The sequence below is a fragment of the Mesoplodon densirostris genome, chromosome 10, assembly GCF_025265405.1.
Source record: "Mesoplodon densirostris isolate mMesDen1 chromosome 10, mMesDen1 primary haplotype, whole genome shotgun sequence".
In the NCBI taxonomy this organism is placed as follows: Eukaryota; Metazoa; Chordata; class Mammalia; order Artiodactyla; family Ziphiidae; genus Mesoplodon; species Mesoplodon densirostris.
This window is the reverse complement of record NC_082670.1, coordinates 107,254,996-107,274,433: the sequence shown is the minus strand read 5'-3', so window position 1 is coordinate 107,274,433 and position 19,438 is coordinate 107,254,996. Positions and strand designations below refer to the sequence as shown.

Genomic DNA, 19,438 nt, shown 5'->3' with positions numbered 1-19,438 from the left:
AAATATTAAAAGACGTAAAAGGAGAAATTCACAGGACTACAATAATAATAGAGGACTGTAACATCCCACCTACATCAATGAACAGATCATCCAGACAGAAAATCAGTATGGCAACAGAGGTCCTAAATGACACAATGGACCAACTGTACTTAATAGATATGTACAGGACACTAAATAAGAAAAACACCAAATACACATTCTTTTCAAGCCAGCATGGGACATTCTTACGGATAGACACATACTAGGTCACAAAACAAGCCTCAACAAGTTTAAGAGGACAGAAATATTTTCAAGCATCTTTTCTCACCACAACGGTAAGAAACTAGAAATCAACCATAGAAAGGAAAACAGGAAAAGAACAAACACATGGAGACTAAACAACATGCTACTAAAAATCAAATGGGTTGGGCTTCCCTGGTGGTGCAGTGGTTGAGAGTCCGCCTGCCGATGCGGGGGACGCGGGTTCGTGCCCCGGTCCAGGAGGATCCCACGTGCCGCGGAGCGGCTGGGCCCGTGAGCCATGGCCGCTGAGCCTGCGCGTCCAGAGCACAGGCTCCGCAACGGGAGAGGCCACAACAGTGAGAGGCCCGCGTACCGCAAAAAAAAAAAAAAAAAAATCAAATGGGTTGATGATGAAATCAAAGAGGAGATCAGAAATATCTTGAGACAAATGAAAATAGAAACACAATCTTACAAAATCTATGGGATGCAGCAAAAGCAGTTCTAAGAGGGAAGCGCACAGCAATACAGGCCTTCCACAAAAACAAGAAAAATCTCAAACAAGATAACCTACCACCTAAAAGAATGAGAGAAAGAAGGACAAACAAAACCCAAAGTCAGGGCTTCCCTGGTGGCGCAGCGGTTGAGTGTCTGCCTGCCAATGCAGGGGACACGGATTCGAGCCCTGGTCTGGGAGGATCCCACATGCCGCGGAACAACTAGGCCCGTGAGCCACAACTACTGAGCCTGCACATCTGGAGCCTGTGCTCCGCAACAAGAGAGGCTGCGATAGTGAGAGGCCCGCGCACCGCGATGAAGAGTGGCCCCCACTTGCCACAACCAGAGAAAGCCCTCGCACAGAGACGAAGACCCACCCAACACAGCAAAAATAAATAAATTAAAAAAAAAAAACCAAAGTCAGCAGAAGGAAGAAATAATAAAGATCAGAGAGGAAATAAAAGAGATCAAAAAAGCAATAGAAAAGATCAATAAAACCAAGAGCTGATTTTGCTTTTAAGATAAACCAAATTGATAAACCTCTAGCGAGGCTCACCAAGAAGAAAAGAGAGAGGACCCAAATAAAATAAGAAATAAAAGAGGAGAAACAACTGAAACCACAGAAAAAAAATCATGAAAAAATACTAACAGTTATATGCCAACAAATTGGACAACCTAGAACAAGTGAACAAGTTTCTAGAAACATACAGCCTGCCAAAACTGAGTCAAGAAGAAACAATTTGAACAGACCATTCACTAGAAGTGAAATAAAATCTGTAATTTAAAAAACTCCCTGCAGACAAAAGTCCAGTACCAGAGAGCTTCAGTAGGGAATTCTACCAAACATACAAAAAGACAAAAACAAAAACTTAAATCTATCCTTCTCAAACTATTCCAAAAAAATGAAGAGGAGGGAACACTCCAATATTCATACTATGAAACCACCATTACCTGGATACCAAAACCAGACAAAGACACTACAAAAAAAGAAAATTACAACCCCAAATCTTTGATGAATATAGATGCAAAAATCCTCAACAAAGTATTAGCAAACTGAATCCAACAATACATACTAAAGATACCACGCTCAAGTTGGATTCACTCCAGGGTTGCAAGGATGGTTCAAAATATGTAAATCAATCAATGTGATACACCACATTAACAAAAGAATAGATAAAAATCACAAGATCATCTCAATAAATGCAGAAAAAGCATTCAACAAAATTCAACGATTCATGATAAAAACTCTCACCAAAGTGGGTACAGAGGGTACATAACTCAACATGATAAAAGCCGACTATGTCAAATCCACAGCCAACATAATACACAACAGTGAAAAACTGAAAGCTTTCCCAATATATTCAAGAACTAGACAGGGATGTCCACCCTCGCTGCTTCTATTTAACATAATATTGGAAGTCCTAGCTACAAGAAAAAGAAAAGGCATCCAAATTGGAAGGGAAAAGGTAAAACTATCACTATTTGCAGATGACATGATATTCTATATAGAGAACCCTAAAGTTTCCACATAAAAACTATTAGAACTAATAAGTGAATTCAGCAAGGCAGCAGGATGTAAGATTGATATACGGAAATTTACTGTGTTTCTATACACTAACAATGAAATATCAGACAAAGTAAAAAAAGCAATCGTGTTTATTAAAATCGCATCCCCCCCCAAAAAAAACCCAAAAAAACACAAAACACAAAACCTAGGAATAAACTTAACCAAGGAAGTAAAAAGATCTATATACTAAAAACCATAAAACACTGATTAAGGGAACTGAAGATGATTCAAAGAAATGGAAAGATATCCCATGCTCTTGGATTGGAAGAATTAATATTGTTAACATGAACGTACTACCCAAAGCAACCTACAGATTTAATGCAATCCCTATCAAAATACCCGTGACATTTTTCACGGAACTAGAATAAATAATCCTAAAACGTATATGGAACCACAAAAGACCCAGAACTGCCAAAGCAATCCTGAGGAAAAAGAACAAAGCTGGAGGCATAACCTTTCCAGACTTTATACTATACTACAAAGCTATAGTAAACAAAACAGTGTGGTGTTGGCATAGAAACAGACATATAGATCAAAGGAACAGAATAAAGAGCCCAGAAATAAACCCACACACTTATGGTCAACTAATCTATGACAAAGGAGGCAAGAATATACAATGGAGAAAAGACAGTTTCTTCAACAAGTGTTGCTGGGAAAACTGGACAGCTACATGTAAAACAATGAGATTAGAACATTCCCTCACACCACATACAAGAATAAATTCAAAATGGCTTAAAGACCTAACTGTAAGATCTGAAACCATAAAACTCCTAGAAGAGGGCTTCCCTGGTGGCGCAGTGATTGAGAATCTGCCTGCCAATGCAGGGGACACGGGTTCGAGCCCTGGTCTGGGAAGATCCCACATGCCACGGAGCAACTAGGCCCGTGAGCCACAACTACTGAGCCTGCACGTCTGGAGCTTGTGCTCCGCAACAAGAGAGGCCGCGACAGTGAGAGCCCGAGCACCGCGATGAAGAGCGGCCCCCGCTTGCCGCAACTAGAGAAAGCCCACGCACAGAAACGAAGACCCAACACAGCCAAAAATAATCAATCAATCAATCAATTAATTAATTAATTAAAAAACTCCTAGAAGAGAACATAGGCAGAACACTCTTCGACATAAATTGTAGCAATATTTTCTTGAATCAGTCTTCTAAGGCAAAATAAATAAAAGCAAAAATAAACAAATGGGACCTAATTAAACTTAAAAGGCTTTACACAACAAAGGAAACCATTAACAAAATGAAAAGACAACCTACTGAATGGGAGAAAATGTTTGCAAATGATGAGACTGACAAGGGTTAATATCCAAAATATACAAACAGCTCATACAGCTCAATAACAAAAAAAAACAAACCACCCAATCAAACAATGGGCAGAAGACATACGGATGGCTAACGGGCACATGAAAAGATACTCAACATTGCTAATTATTAGAGAAATGCAAATCAAAACCACAATCAGCTATCACCTCACACCTGTCAGAATGGCCATCATCAAAAAGCCTACAAATAACAAATGTTGGAGAGGATGTGGAGAAAAGGGAATCCCCGAACACTGGTGGTAAGAATTTAAATTGGTGCAGCCATTATGGAAAACAGTATGAAAGTTCCTTAAAAAACTAAAAATAGAACTATCATATGACCCAGCAATTCCACTCCTGGGTATATCTGGAAAAAACCCCTCTAATCCAGAAAGATACATGCACCCCAGTGAACATAGTAGCACTATTTACAATACTCAAGACATGGAAGGAACCCCAGTACCCATCAACAGATGACTGGATTAAAAAGATGTGGTCTATACATACAATGGAATATTACTCAACCACAAAAAACAATAAAATACTTGCCTTTGCAGCAATATGGATGAACCTAGAGAATATTATGCTTCGTGAAATAAGTCAGACAGAGAAAGACAAATACGGTAATGATACCGCCTATACGTGGAACCAAAAAAAAAAAATACAATTGACAGTATATGCAAAGCAGAAACAGAGTCACAGATATAGAAAACAAACTTGTGGTTACCAAGGGGGAGTGAGAAGAGGAAAGGGACAAATGAGGGTATGGAATTAACAGATACAAACTACTATACATAAAATAGATAAGCAAAAAGGATTTGCTGTATAGCACAGGGAATTATACCCATTATCTTGTAATAAGCTATAATGGAATATAATCTGCAAAAAGCACTAAATCACTATGCTGTAATCTGAAACTAACACAATATTGTAAATCAACTATACGTCAATCAATCAATCAACAGAAAATCCATGAATGCAATGAACTACGTTAGTAGAATGAAGGGGAGAAAAATCACAAAATCATCTCATTTGACACAGAAAAAGCATCTGACAGAATCCAAAGCACTTTCATGATTAAAACACATTCAGAAAACTAGAAATAACAGAACTTCTTCAACATGATAAAGAATGTACATGAAAATCCACAACTACCAAGATACTCAGTCATGAAAGAGTGAAAAGCTTTCCCTCTCAATATCAAGAACCAGACAAGATGCCTGCTTTTGCCACTGCTATTCTACACTGTGCTGGAAGTTCTAGCCAGATCAACTGGACAAGAACAAGAAACAAAAGGCATCCAAACTGGAAAAGAAGAAGTAAAACTACCTCTATTCACAGAGGTCAAGATCTTATATATAGATAATCCCAAAGAATGCACAAGAAACTGCTAAATGAATTCAGCAAAGCTGCAAGGTATAAGATCAACACAATCAGCCATTTTTTTATACACCTTCACTGAACAATCTGAGAAGGAAATTAAGAAAACAATACCATTTACAATAGCATCAAAAAGAATAACATACCTAGAAAAAAGTTTAACCAAGAAGATGAGGGCTTCCCTGGTGGCGCAGTGGTTGAGAGTCCGCCTGCCGATGCAGGGGACATGGGTTCGTGCCCCGGTCCGGGAAGATCCCACATGCCGCGGAGCGGCTGGGCCCGTGAGGCATTGCCGCTGAGCCTGCGCGTCCGGAGCCTGTGCTTCGCAACGGGAGAGGCCACAACAGTGAGAGGCCCACGTACCACAAAAAAATAAAATAAATTAAAAAAAAAAAAAAGAAGATGAAAGACAGGTACACTGAAAACTACAAAATACAACTAAAAGAAATTTAAAAAGCAAATAAAAGGAAAAAGCCATGTTTACAGACTTAATATTGACTAGATAGCAATGCTGCCCTAATCAATGTACAGGACCAATGCAAACCCTATCAATACTCCAATGGCCTTTTTGCAGAAATGGAAAAGCAGACCATCAGATTCACATGAAATTGCACAGGGCCCCAAATAGCCAAAATAGCATTATGAGGTTGTACTCATACTTCCGATTTCAAAACTTACTACAGATTCACAGTAATCAAAACAGTGTGGTACTGGCATAAGGACAGACATGTAGACCAATGGAATAGAACAGACAGCCCAGAAATTAACCCAAGTGTCTATGGCCAATTGATTTCTGATAAGTGTGCCAAGACCATTCATCCCCATTGAAAAACTTTCAACAAATATTGAAAATAATACAACAAATACAATGAAGAGTTGAAAGACTAGTCTCTTCAAGAAATGGTGCTCAGACCAGTGGATATCCATGTGCAAAAAGAATGAAGTTGAACACCTACCTTACATCATATAAAAACATTAACTCAAAATGGATGAAAGACCTAAATGTAAGAGCTAAAACTGTAAAACTCTTAGAAGGAAATACAGGAGGAAATCTTCATGATCTGGGATTTGGCAATGAATTCTTGATATGACACCAAAAGTACAAGAAACAAAAGAGGACTTCCCTGGTGGCACAGTGGTTAAGAATCTGCCTGCCAGTGCAGGGGACACGGGTTCAAGCCCAGGTCTGGGAAGATCCCACATGCCGCGGAACAACTAAGTATGTGTGCCACAACTACTGAAGCCCGCATGCCTACAGCCCATGCTCCGCAACAAGAGAAGCTACCGCATTAAGAAGCCCGCGCTGGGCCTCCCTGGTGGCGCAGTGGTTAAGAGTCCGCCTGCCGATGCAGGGGATACGGGTTCGTGCCCCGGTCTGGGAGGATCCCATATGCCGCGGAGCGGCTGGGCCCGTGAGCCATGGCCGCTGGGCCTGCGCATCCGGAGCCTGTGCTCCGCAACGGGAGAGGCCACAACAGTGAGAGGCCCGCATACCGCAAAAAAAAAAAAAAAAAAAAAAGAAAAAAAAAAAAGAAGCCCGCGCACTGCAACAAAGAGTAGCCCCCACTCGCCGCAACTAGAGAAAGCCCGCGCACAGCAAGCAATACCCAATGCAGCCAAAAATAAATTAATTCATTAAGAAAAAAAAGAAAAATAGAAAATTGGACTTTGTCAGAATTAAAACTTTTGTGCATCAAAGGACTTCATGAAGAAAGTAAAAAGACAACCTACAGAATGGGAGAAAATATTTGCAAAGCATATATCTGACAGGCGTCTAGTAACTGAAATATATAAAGAACTCTTACAACTCAATAAGAAAAAGACAAAGAACCCAATTTTAAATGGGCAAAGGACCTGAATAGACATTTCTCCAAAAAAGATAAACGAATGGCCGATACACACATGAAAAGACATTAACCCATCATTAATCATTGGGAAAATGCAGACCAAAGCCACAGTGAGTACCACTTTACACCTGTAAGGATGACTATAATCCAAAAAATGGAAAATAACAAGTGTTCGTGATGATTTGGAGAAACTGGAATCCTTGTACTTTGCTGGTGAGAAGGTAAGATGGTGCAGCTGCTATGTAAAACAGTTTGGCATACGATTACCATATGACCCAGCAACTCTACTTCTAGGTATATACCCAAAAGAACTGAAAACAAGTACCCAAATAAATATATGTACACACAATGTTTATAGCAGTACTCTTCATAACAGCCAAAAGATGGAAAACAACCTAAACGCCCATCAATTGATGAATGGATAAGTGAAATGTGGTCTATCCATACAATGGATATTATTCACCATAAAAAGGAATGACATTGATACATGTTACAAACGTGAATGAACCCTGAAAGCATGCTAAGTGAAAGAAGCCAGACACAAAAGGTCACATATAGTCGTCCCTCGGTTATCTGTGGGGACTGGTTCCAGGACCCCGCCGGATACCAAAATCCACAGATGCTGAAGTCCCTTATACAAAATGGCAGAGTACAGTTGGCGCTCCCTCTATCCTCCGGTTCTGCATCTGCAGATTCAACCAACTGCAGATATAAATCTGACTGGCAGTTGGTTGAATCTGTGAATGTGGAACCGGCAGATAAGGAATGCTGACTGTACTGTGATTTCTTTTATGTGGAATATCCAAAATATGTAAATCCATAGAGAGAGAATGCAAATTGGTGGCTGCCAGATACGTGGGGAGGTGGGAAAAGGAGGAAGAACGGGAGTGACTGTGTAATAGGTACAGGGTCTCCTTCTGGGATAGTAAGAGTGTTTTGAAAACAGATAGAGGTGGTGGATGCACAACACTGAAAATGCACCGAGTATCACTGAATTGTTTACTTCTTTAAAAAAAACTATTTCTTTGCTTAATAAAGCTACACAGGGCTTCCCTGGTGGCACAGTGGTTGAGAGTCCGCCTGCCAATGCAGGCGACACGGGTTCGTGCCCCGGTCCGGGAGGATCCCACATGGTGCGGAGCGGCTGGGCCCGTGAGCCATGGCCGCTGAGCCTGTGTGTCCAGAGCCTGTGCTCCGCAACGGGAGAGGCCACAGCAGCGAGAAGCCCGTGTACCGCAAAAAAAAAAAAAAAAAAAAAAAAGAAAGCTACACAAACAAAACAAATATGTACATGCACAGATATACGTGGGAACAAAGTCTGGGAGGATGACACTGAAATATGAGTGTTTTTCTCTGGGTAGTGATATCACTGCACAATTACTGTCCAGATACCCACACTTTTTCAAGCCAAATTGGAAGAGAAGTAAGATGCCAGTCATTTGGTCTCTAATGATACAAAAAGTCTCTTTCCCTAAACAGAATCTGAAGCTCAGACACAAGTATATGCATCAACAGAAATCTTCCAGGGATAAAACCACATTTCTACCTATTTTTGTTTTATTGAGACAGACCCTTACCTAAGGGTATTTTAAGCATGCGACAAAGCCTGTCTACACACAAACTCTTCGCCACGACTCCTTTTGGACAGAACCCTACTCACTGCACGGCCACCTGCCAGCATCATCACCCAGCTTGGAAGGTAAGGAAACACTTTCTTAAGGATTTCAGCAGCCAATTTGAAAAAACATTTCCTTGGGACTTTTAAACACGATTTTTGAATACTGTAAACAACTCGAGGGCAGCTGACCAAAAATTAAGTGCTTTAATACACCAGGACACCAAGTAAGAGACAGGAGAGAGGGCAGCTTTCACCTCACGCGTGGGCCCAATCCTGTCTCCAGTGCTTACCAACCGAATGACCCTAAGAAAGTGATTTAGCCTCTCTGAGCTTCAGTACCTGTTTTTATGTTATGAGAACTGAGCAAGGAAGTATATGTAAAACAGCTGGAATGGTATGTGGCACATGACTGCCATATTCCCCAGCTAACAGACCTAATGAAAACAGTGCTGCCAGGAGTCACTCACGTGGACCAACTCTTCATTGTCTCTCGCAGAGTAAATAGCAAACCTTCTCTCCAGCGTCATCTGCAGGCCATCCTGCTCATTGGTTGAAAGGTCTGCATTAACTGTAAATGTTCCAATGAACCTGGAGAGAAATCAGGCATTCCTTTGCGTCAGAGGTCAGGGCAAAGAGGAATTCTGTTCTTCTACAGCCAAAACACAGAGCGGGGTGTCTTGGGAGCCCCGCCTGGCAGTGCTCCTCTTCCCAGCCTGTCTGGCCAGCTCCTGAAGACCCAACTCACACCCTCCCCATGGGAAGCCTTCCCAGCCCCTCAAGGAGGGTCTGTGGAACTGACCTGCACCCAGCCTCTGAGACACAAATCCTACACTATGCTCTGCAGGACAGGCCGGAGGGCCCTACCATTTCACCAGGTTTGACAGGTAGCTGACGTCCACGTCTTGAGGTGGCACCTTGGTAAAGCGAGTTGGGACGATGGAGAGGCCGATGGCACACAGATCTGGCTGGTTGCAGATGCTGTTTCGATAGAAGCCATTTGCCAGCAGACACAGAAGGTGAACCTGGGGAGAGGGAAAACAGAAGGCTGAAAACCAGTGGGATTTTTGCTGCCAAATTCAAAGACGTTTTGTGGACAGGAAATATTTGTTGTCATTTCTACATACAAGAAAGTAAAAATACTAACACTGCCATCTCCCAAGACTCTGTTTTTCATCCCCTCTTCTCTCTAGGTACTCCTTCCCTCAAAGAAACAATCACATCTCAAAGCTGCAAAATACAAACTTCCTTTTTCTCAAGAGATCTTATCTTTTAGAGGTATTGATACATCCTGAAGGGTTTGTGGATGAAATGTTACAAAGTCCGGTGTTTGCTCCAAAAAGATCAGGAGGAAACGGAATGGGGGAGAGCCGCTGTCGCAGCTGGGATGGGACAGGCCATGTGCACCTCATCCCCACCCCGGTGTGTGTAATGCCTCCGCCGCAGGCCCACACGTGTCCCCACGCCTGCGCGCCACCCCAGCCTTCCCCAGCCTCCGGAAACGACCACGCGGCTGTCTGCGCCTCCTCCCGCTCAGCTTTGCATCATTTCCCCTCAGGGCAGTCCCCCTCCCTTCCTGCCTACAGCCGGCCTGCTGAAGCCCATGCTCCGCCCTCCTCCCCTCACTGAAGCTTCCCATCTCGGAGGCACAGTCATCCTCGCCCTTCTTTCACCTCCAACACCAAGGGGTAAAAGAAACCCAGCCACCTGGCTCGGCACCCAGGCCTGTCAGGGCGCCACGCCAGCTCTCCCCTCGTCTCTCCACCCTGACTCTGTGCTCTTCGCACCTCTCGGCTTCTGCAGCTGCTGCAGGCAGTGCCCCTTCCACCCTCCGCATCACTACACTCTCCCTCGCTGCCTGCTGCCGGTCAGAGGAAAACCAAAAGTCTGCCCTTGCCTCCCTCTCCATGGGCCTCCAGCGCGTGCTGCCTCCTAGATGCAGGCCCCCCGGCTGTCCCACCAGCCCGGCCACCACTCGGCCTTTCTGCGTCTCCCTGTGCCATCCTTCCTCCTGACCCGCCCCATCCTCTCTCCTAAATGAGGCCTTCCTCAGCTACTGAGGCCCACACTGATCTCTTTCCTTGTTCTACGTCTCGAGTCTCCCTGTTTTGATGTCTTTCCTGTTCTGTGTGTGAGATCAGAAACTCCTGAATGGTAGGAAACAAGCTTCATACAAGTCTCTCTCCCCACAATGCCAAGCACCTCGCTAAGGCCCCAGTGTGTGTTCGGAAAGTACCAGCTGAAGCCAGAAGCCACAGCAACTTTAGCTGAGATCAGAACCAACGTTATTAAACAGCTGAGAGAAGGGATGGGAGGAGAGTGCCTGGTGTTAGCCCCTGCTGCCCGCCCGGCGCTGAGCTCCGTGCTTTACACGTGCTGTCTGCTTACTCCTCACGCGCACCCCCCAGGCAGACACTGTTATCACCCCTGCTCAGGAGCGAGTCAGAAACTCACCAGGTCACACAGTGAGTGCAAGCCCAGAGGCAGGGCTGACGGAAAGCCCAGTTCCCCCGCGTACCACCCTCCTCCTTCCCTGCCGTACCTTGTGTGTGTCCTCACGGACTTCCTTATTGAAACGTTTCATCATCCTCCGAAGATGTGCCTCCAGCTCCGTTTTTATCTTTTCACTGCAATGCACATTGAAAACTCCAAGGATGAAGGGTGGAGGCCGACCCCACTCTCCCGTCAACGCCTTTCAGCTGCAATGACTGAGGCTGTGCTACCTGCAGTCTGGCTGTTGCCGCTGCTCCTCACCCGCGATTCCTGGCCCAGGACATTCCCTCCGCTCGACCTGCACCCGTGACGCCTCCCAAGCATGCTTCAGGGCCGGCCCTCCAGGACGTCCCCTCTGAGTGTCCCGCCCCCGGGACGGACCGGCTCCTCGGCCCACACTGCCTTATGTCAAGTTAGCGCACGCTCGTTTGTGCGATGCTGTCCTGCTGTAAAATCTCTCTCCTGTCTGTGTCCCAAGCGTCCTGAGGAAAACCTGAGGCTTCTGGACTGCTACGGTCTCCCTCTTTCGGGCCTAATAACGTGCCCATCACACGGGGGACTCAGGAACCAATTAACTACCAGGAGACGCACTCCGTATGGCCGGGCTGCCAGGGGCTGCCGAGGGCCTGGGGACCCTGGAGAGGAGTGGGGGCCCCCAGCCGCGGCGGACACTGCCGCAGGCCCTGCAGTGACGTGGGGAGACGAGCGGCAATGCCGGGTCAGCCTGAGGGACGCAGATCGTGGCGCATCCACTAACAGCTGAAATGTTACTTAACCTCTCTGAGTCTCCGGCTCCCCATTCGCACACTGTCGTAAAGACGGAGTAAGATGACGGGCAACCTGCAGAGCCCCTGGCACACCTCCTGCCCCAGCCAGGACACAAAGGTGTCTCCTTCAGTCCTAAAGGTGAGCCCGGGGCTCTCTCACCTAACGCTCCTGACGGCCCTAACACTCAGCCCGGGTCTCCTGTGTGCTTCTCATTGAGGAGCAGCTGCCGGTGATGATACGTGACAGAAACTAGAAGCAAGTGCTTAATCGTACCTTCTTTCTCTTGCCTTCACCTGCTCCGGTGTTTCAATTTCTATCTCCACGGGCTTCACGGGCAGAATGGATGTAGAGAAGGTTGCGCTTTCCCCCACGTCACCCGGCACGGGCTCACTAACTTCTACAAACAGTAATTTTTAAAATCAATAATAATAATTATCGTTATAACAGATACTGTACCAAACAAAATCGAGGCTCTGCTGGGATGGAGCAAGTGAGGAATGGGTGTGAGGTAGGAAACCGTAGAGACCACGCTCTGAGCTCCTGGGAGGTGCCAGGCCCTGTGCTCTTACAATCTAATTGTCTCATTAACCTGCACAAGAACCCAGAGAAACAGCCCTCAGAGGAAGAACCTTAGGCACAGAGATAGTGAAGTGAATTAGATACAGACCCCTGGTATCATGGAGCTAATGCTCATCTGTGTGTGTTTTAGTAGAGACTTACGGAGCAATTTCCTATTCTCTGTATCACTATGGTAACGCTCACAAAAATTTGCTTTGTAGAGAGGCATGACTTCCCCATTCAACTGTAAACTTGTACTGAATACACGGCAAGGCATGCATCTTCATCTCTTTCTCAGCTACACTGCTTATAAACACCAGCTGAAATAAATTAAATTTGCTGAACTGTGAACTTCATTAGCAGAGTTCCTTTCAAAGCAGCTCTGGGCCTAGAAGCAATGACACCCCACTGGCAATGACAATACCCAGTGCGAAGACCTTGGTTTCTGTGTACCTGTTCCTACTAAAATGAACCAGGGCTTCTTAGAGAGAAAAAAGGCCAATTCCAGGTCTGCAGCAAGGAGAGTATAGAGAGATCCTGGAACATCTTATTGTGCCAAAGAACAAAAACATGCTCAGAAACTAATGAAGCCATGTCAAAAGGACTCTGTAGGGTAGCTAGCTTAAAGGGGCTCCTGCTCGCCAAATGTGGGACCATCCAAAGATCAGAAAGTGTAATGATGATAACTGATAACATATTTGAAATTTTAAGTCCATAGTGATACCCAAAATAAATAAATACAATTCTTAAAAGGCAGAGCTCTTCTTTACAGATCAAAGTCAGCTAATAAATATACATGAGATGACAGAATCAAAATATTGCCACTTTGCAATGCTCAATATAATAATCCTTGATTCAGTCAAGACCATTGACGCTTGCTAAAACCATTAAGTAGAAAGTGACTGGGGAACAGGATATTCACACAGAATCAGAGTCCCACTAGAGATGGTAAATTACAAAAGGAAAATGTACCTTTACATTGGCACAATCAGGCAGTACCACAGACATGGTCAAACTTAGCATCAGTAGTGGTACAACCTGACATTAGATGCCTCTTAATGGATACACTGTGAAGTACAAAGTTCTGAAGTGTTCCTGCCAAAAAATGTTTAATCTAAATATAACTAAGTCTTTGGACTCAGCTTACAGTTTATAAGAAATCCAGGGGGCATTCAAACAAGTTTACCACCATCACAAACCACAATATAAGACATTCTACGAAACAAGAGGCCAGGACTCCACCAAAACAAAACAAAAAAACCCAGTGCTATGAAAAGCAAAAAAAAAAAAAAGGAAAAAACAGTCATAAAGGATAGTTTTATAACAATTAGGGACTTGATTTAGGTGTGATATGGTATTTCATCATGCAGGAGAATGTCTTACTCTTAGGAGACGCATGCTGAAGCATTTACAAGTGAAGAGTCAGGATGTCTGCGACTTACTTTCACGTGGTTCCACAATGCAGATTTACAGAAGGAAAGATGCTGGTACATTCAAATGGCACAATGGTAAAGTTAGTGAGTCTAGGTGAACAGTGTATGGACTACATGTTCAATTTTTTTGAACACTTTCAAAATAAAAAGCTGGGAAAAAAAAGTCATGCTAGGGATGGTGACATTAGGGGCTATGTATTGTGAGTTATGTGATGCACCAGGCCCATCACATTTTCCCACAACAACCCTGGAGCCTAGACTGTGCCCAGCTCACAGTAAGTGTTCAATGTTTACCAACTGTCACCAGTGGAAAAACTCAGCTCGGACAGCTGGAGTTACTCACTCACCCAGCCGCACAAGTGGCAAAGCTGGCGTCTGAGCCAGGTATGAGAACCCGCAAAGCCCGGGCTCTCTTTATGAGATGATGCGGCTTCTCTATCTCCTGGTCCCTTCCATGGAGCACCGCCAGAGGAAGAGAATATACAACGTTCTTTGCTAACCTGATCATGACTTTTTCCTTACATCAAAAGCAAGTCCCCTACTGCAACTTTATCTTTGTCTTTATTAGTTTCAAAAGAAAAGGACAGGATTGCAGTGACATGACTCCAAACAGAATCAAACAGAAAAACAGGCTCAAACAGTTCTGAGAACAGAGGGAGACACTTTACCTTCCACCTCTTCCCAGTCCTCCTCACTCTCTTCCTCGTCGTCGCCTTCACCCCCACCTTTGTCTGCAGCAGCCTCTTTCTCTGGACGGTGCACCTTCTTGCGGGCACTCGGGAAGTCCCTGTGTAGAGATCAGAGGAGGGAAGATGAAGAAAAGCTCAGACATCCTAGGGCTATGTTTAAACTAAACTCAACTTTAAGGACTCCTTCTATTTACTGAGAAACTGTTGCAATTAGTTGATGACTTGTGAGCTCTGAGCCTCACTTCCTCCATTAGCCCGGGTCTCAAGTTCCCATCAAGATGTGCTCTGATCATGGGTCGCACACTAGATGTGCTGTCAAAACAGGAGGAACATGATGAACCTACAACCTAGAGCTGTGTGAAGGGAAACAGCTGTGTCTGTAAATGATACAGGGAAAGTTAGAAAAGACCACAAAAATAACATGAGTCCCAGGAGTAAAAGCTGCGATGTCTGTGTGCACACATGTGCAGCCAGATGCCAGAAAGAAGAGAGAAATCACATTTGCGGATCCTACCATGAGCCGACTCAGAAGATTCTTTCCCCACCTCTGGGAAATAAGATGAAAGGAGACTGAGGTTGGTAGAATTTTAACTTCTAAGTAAGTGGGGATGTGACTGAACACGTGTGTCATAAGGAACATGGACAGCTGGAAGGGTAAGGAGAGAACTATGTAGATACGGAGCTGGCTAAATACTGGCTCAAGAGTCAACGGTTGCTAATATGCAATAAAATTCTGCAAATTCACACATAAAATATGTTCAGGGAATTGAGTTACTTACAGTTTTTGTAAGACTGGACACATGGTATCCAGTGAGAATATGACCCAAGATTTTAGCACAGACATTTAAAATAACAAGCCTCAGACTTCAGCTCTAAAAAGATAAACACTTCCTTTTTAGCCTGCCACTTCAACACCATAGCAACAAAAATGTCCCCTTAGGGTAAAAGTGGCAGAAATGGCAACTCTTAACTGAGAAGGAAAGGGAGACCAGAGCTCTCCCGGCAACATCCTGGTCTATCTGTTTGTGAATTTCTCTGCAGAAAGAATTCAACAAGTGGGGAGAGGCAACTGGGAAGCAGTAAGCTCGGAGGCATTCGCAGGAAAAGTCTTAGGGAAAAGAAGAGACGAACGATGGTGCAAAATCCGCGTGCTTCCTTGTGCTCCTTCCCACAGCTGCCCTGTCCTGGCCTACTTCCTGAGCCAGGACTGGAGGTTGCTGGAAAAGCTGACACGAAGAGTGAGGGTTTATTTCTGAAACAAAGAAGAAACTAGTGTGTCTCTGTTTGTCCCCTTCCTCCCCCCTCCCAGTTTCCCTAGGAGGCAGCTGATCAAGTGTTGATTGTTCACCACATATTAGTATGTTCATTCACTGTCAAAGGCCCTGCCCTAGACACCACGGGGCACACAAAAATGAACCAGTGTGGGTCCAGCCGTCTGAGAGCTCACAGTGGTATATGGCACGGACACAAGTAAGTGTAACACAAGGCGGATCAGTTACACTCTTAAGAGATGCAGCAAGAAGTCCGAGGAGGAAAAGGGGGAGGAATCAATTAAGGCTGTGGAGCGGATGACTTCTGCTCTGCATCTTGAAGATGGAAGAAAGTGTTCCAGGCAGAAGGAAGAGCGTGAGCACGTTGTCAAGTGAAGGAGGGAAGTCCAGCTGGGCAGGGGCGGAGCGCACCCGAGGAGAGCAGGACAGGACACGGCCAGACGTCAGGGAAAGGCCTCGTGTATGAAACGTCTTCGTGTGGTATAAAGAGCACTGGACCAGGAGTCCGAAGACCGAGGTCTCGTCCTGGTTTTGGCCACCATCTAGCTGTGTAACCACGAATAAACCACTCTCTGAAAGCTGTCGTCCTCATCTGAAAAGTCTGGGAGGTAAAGTATATAATTGCCAAGACTCTTTCCAGCTCTTACTAGTGGTCTGAGCTCTACCTAGAAGAGTTTAAAGATCCCACCTTTTCCACGCATCCCAGTGACGAGCAAAAAGAGCAGGTTTTCTTAGTCACACTTCCCTGATGGGAACAATCAAGACCTGGTCAAGAGGTTTTCAGCCATCTCACCTGAGATCTTCCCCATCACTGAGGGCTTCATCCTTAATAACCTGAGGGTTTTCGGATTTAACAGTCACTTTGGCCGCTTTCTTTCTTGCTGGACCATCTGCTGGGCCCCCAGAATCACTGAAGCCTCTCTTCCTCTTTCCTCGTGAAACTTTTGAGGGAACACTCTTCTTTAGAGGTTTCTCATCTTCGAAGACATCTAGATGACCACACAGAACATGAGGTAAGGGACAATAGGGAAGGTGGAGACACTGCAGCTTCATGGGCAGGGTCATGAGAAGTCCTCTCTGGTAACCTCCCTAGAAACCTCCCTCACCATCCCATGTTGGGTCAGCAACCAGCTTGCAGACTCTTCCCACCTCCAGCTGGTCTACACTCTACACTCTTCCTTTATCAGCACTGTATTCTCGTCCTCCTAAGACTACAGACACACCACCACATGACTCATACAACCTAAACTGCAAACCTTAAATTTCAGCTAATATCCAGCAAGGAAAATGCATCAATCCATTAATTAACACCTTGCTTGTTTACTACCTACCAAGACTCATTATTTATTTTAGGGATGATCCACTCCTATTAAGTGAAATGTTTCAAGTTCATAAACACGTCCGAGTTTCCAGTTTTACCACAACCGATTTCTCCTGATCTAAGTTTCTGTCATCTTTCAAACCCAAACACTACTCAAAACACATACATTAAGAAATCTTTCCAGTCTTACCTCAGTGCCACTCTCAGCAAACTTAGGGTTGGAATGAGTTAGCAGTAACTCAAAAATAACTTTATTTTCTCAAAATAATTATTGGTTTTTTTTTTTGTTAAAGGGAAATATAAAAAATGCATAAACTGTTGGTTTTAGTTCAACTAGGGTATCTAAAAGCATGGTCTCCTTACTAACATATATTACTGTTATATATATTTATAATATGCATTAATATGACAGGGAAATATTTTCTATTCTATTATAAATATATTCATGCAAATTATCTTGAATCTGAAATAAATCATCTTTTGCTGCTGCACAACTCTGCTTCAATTAACTGTGGAAAACAAAAATACCCTAGCCTTTACTGAGGTTCCAAAAGGAGCTGCAATATCAACCTAAAATATCAAATTAATTCATTCCTTTCATCTATGGTTTGTCCTGCTGACTCTCTGCATAGGTATTTATATTCCCCAAGAGTACAATTTTGCATGGGGGAAAAAGACTCTCCCTTTTGATCTAAATAAAATCATAACTTAATTTTAATAAATTTCAGCATTTGTTTTAATGCTGGTTAAAATCACTGATTCAGTTCTGTTTCTTTAAAATGTTTTATAAAAGAAGAAATTTATGCATTCCCAGGTTTTAAACATTTTAATAGAAACAAAATATTTCAAAATTAGTTATTTATAATCTGGAAACAGATTTCTTATTTCAAGGCCAGAATTTGTTTAAAAGTTTATTTATGACTTGACAGTTTGGTAAGGCACCCTTAAAATCAGAATTTCTAGATCTTACAGTGGTTTTTAGCCCTTTGTTAATAGCAAAGATGTTAAATACTTCACTTTACTAATCTAAAGATGCAGGTGGGAGGTTGCTCCAGAAGCACTATTTCTTCCTCACCAAAATCACTTGGTTGGTTAAAAGGCACAGCTGTGTATTTTTGTGCTTTGAAGAGAGAGTGTGAGGAGTTAAAAGTGAGAACAAGGGAAACAAACTGTGAATCAAAAAACTGTTCATAGTATCATTATTCATAATATCCGAAATTTTAAAAATCTGAATGTCTATCCATTAGATAAGCATCAATTATGGTACAGTCACACAATGATATATAATTCAGTCATCTTTTAAGACAAAGGAAAATGATATATGATAAAATGCTAAGAATGCAAAATTATTTTAATAGTATACATTCTACTACACACAAAAAAATACACAGACTAGAAGGAAATACACTAGTATTTAGTGGTGGCGGTTTCTGGATGGTAGACATACAGATGGCATTTTTTTCTTTACTCTTTGCTGTGTTTTTTTTTTTTTTTTGGTGCCACAGTATCAAGAGGCTATTATCCAGATATTCCACGCAAATGGAAACAAAAAGATAGCTGGGGTAGCAAGACTTGTATCAGACAAGATAGACTATAAAACAAAGTCTATAATAAAAGACAAAGGACATTATATAAAGAGGTCAATACAAGAAGATATCATTCATAAATATATATGAACCTAACGTAGGAGGACCTGAATATACACAGCAAATATTAACAGAAATAAAGGGAGAAACTGACAGCAGTACAATAGTGGGGGACCTTAACACCCCCACTTACATCAATGGACAGATCGTTCGGACAGAAAATCAATAAGGAAACAGTGACCCTGCGACTTCCCTGGGGGCACAGTGGTTAAGAATCTGCCTGCCAATGCAGGGGACACAGGTTCGAGCCCTGGTCCAGGAAGATCCCACATGCCACGGAGCAACTAAGCCTGTGTGCTACAACTACTGAGCCTGTGCTCTAGAGCCCATGTGCCACAACTACTGAAGCCCGCACACCTAGAGCCCGTGCTCTGCAACAAGAGAAGCCACTGCGATGAGAAGCCCACACACCGCAATGAAGAGTAGCCCCCCGCTCACCACAACTAGAGAAAGCCCGCACACAGCAATGAAGACTCAACACAGCCATAAATAAATAAATGGGGGACAAAAAAAAGGAAACAGTGACCTTAAATGACACATTAGACCAGATGGACTTAATAGATATCTGCAGGACATTCTGTCCAAAAACAGCAGAATACACATTCTTTTCAGTGCACGTGGAACATTCTCCAGGATAGATCACATGCTAGCCCCAAAACAAGTCCCAACAAATTCAAGAAGACTGAAAATGTATCAAGCATCTTTTCCAATGACAACAGTATGAAAGTAGAAATCAGTCACAGAAAAAAAAGAAAAAAACACAAACACATGGAGACTAAACAGGATGCTACTAAAAAACAAAAACACGACTGGATGAATCATGAAATCAA

At 43.6% G+C, this 19,438-nt stretch overlaps 1 protein-coding gene across 2 annotated transcripts in view; it reads right to left on the bottom strand.

Annotated features, from left to right (window-relative positions):
- The window catches only part of XPC (XPC complex subunit, DNA damage recognition and repair factor), a 36,386-nt gene that overhangs the window by 12,753 nt on the left and 4,195 nt on the right, over positions 1-19,438 (bottom strand). For both annotated transcript variants that reach the window (XM_060110062.1, XM_060110063.1), the window contains exons 2-7: positions 16,435-16,630; positions 14,350-14,468; positions 11,964-12,087; positions 10,972-11,056; positions 9,297-9,454; positions 8,900-9,020 (exon numbers count right to left, since the gene is read on the bottom strand). In XM_060110062.1, the coding sequence (XP_059966045.1) occupies positions 8,900-9,020; positions 9,297-9,454; positions 10,972-11,056; positions 11,964-12,087; positions 14,350-14,468; positions 16,435-16,630 (803 nt within the window). The remainder of the gene's footprint in view (positions 1-8,899; positions 9,021-9,296; positions 9,455-10,971; positions 11,057-11,963; positions 12,088-14,349; positions 14,469-16,434; positions 16,631-19,438) is intronic.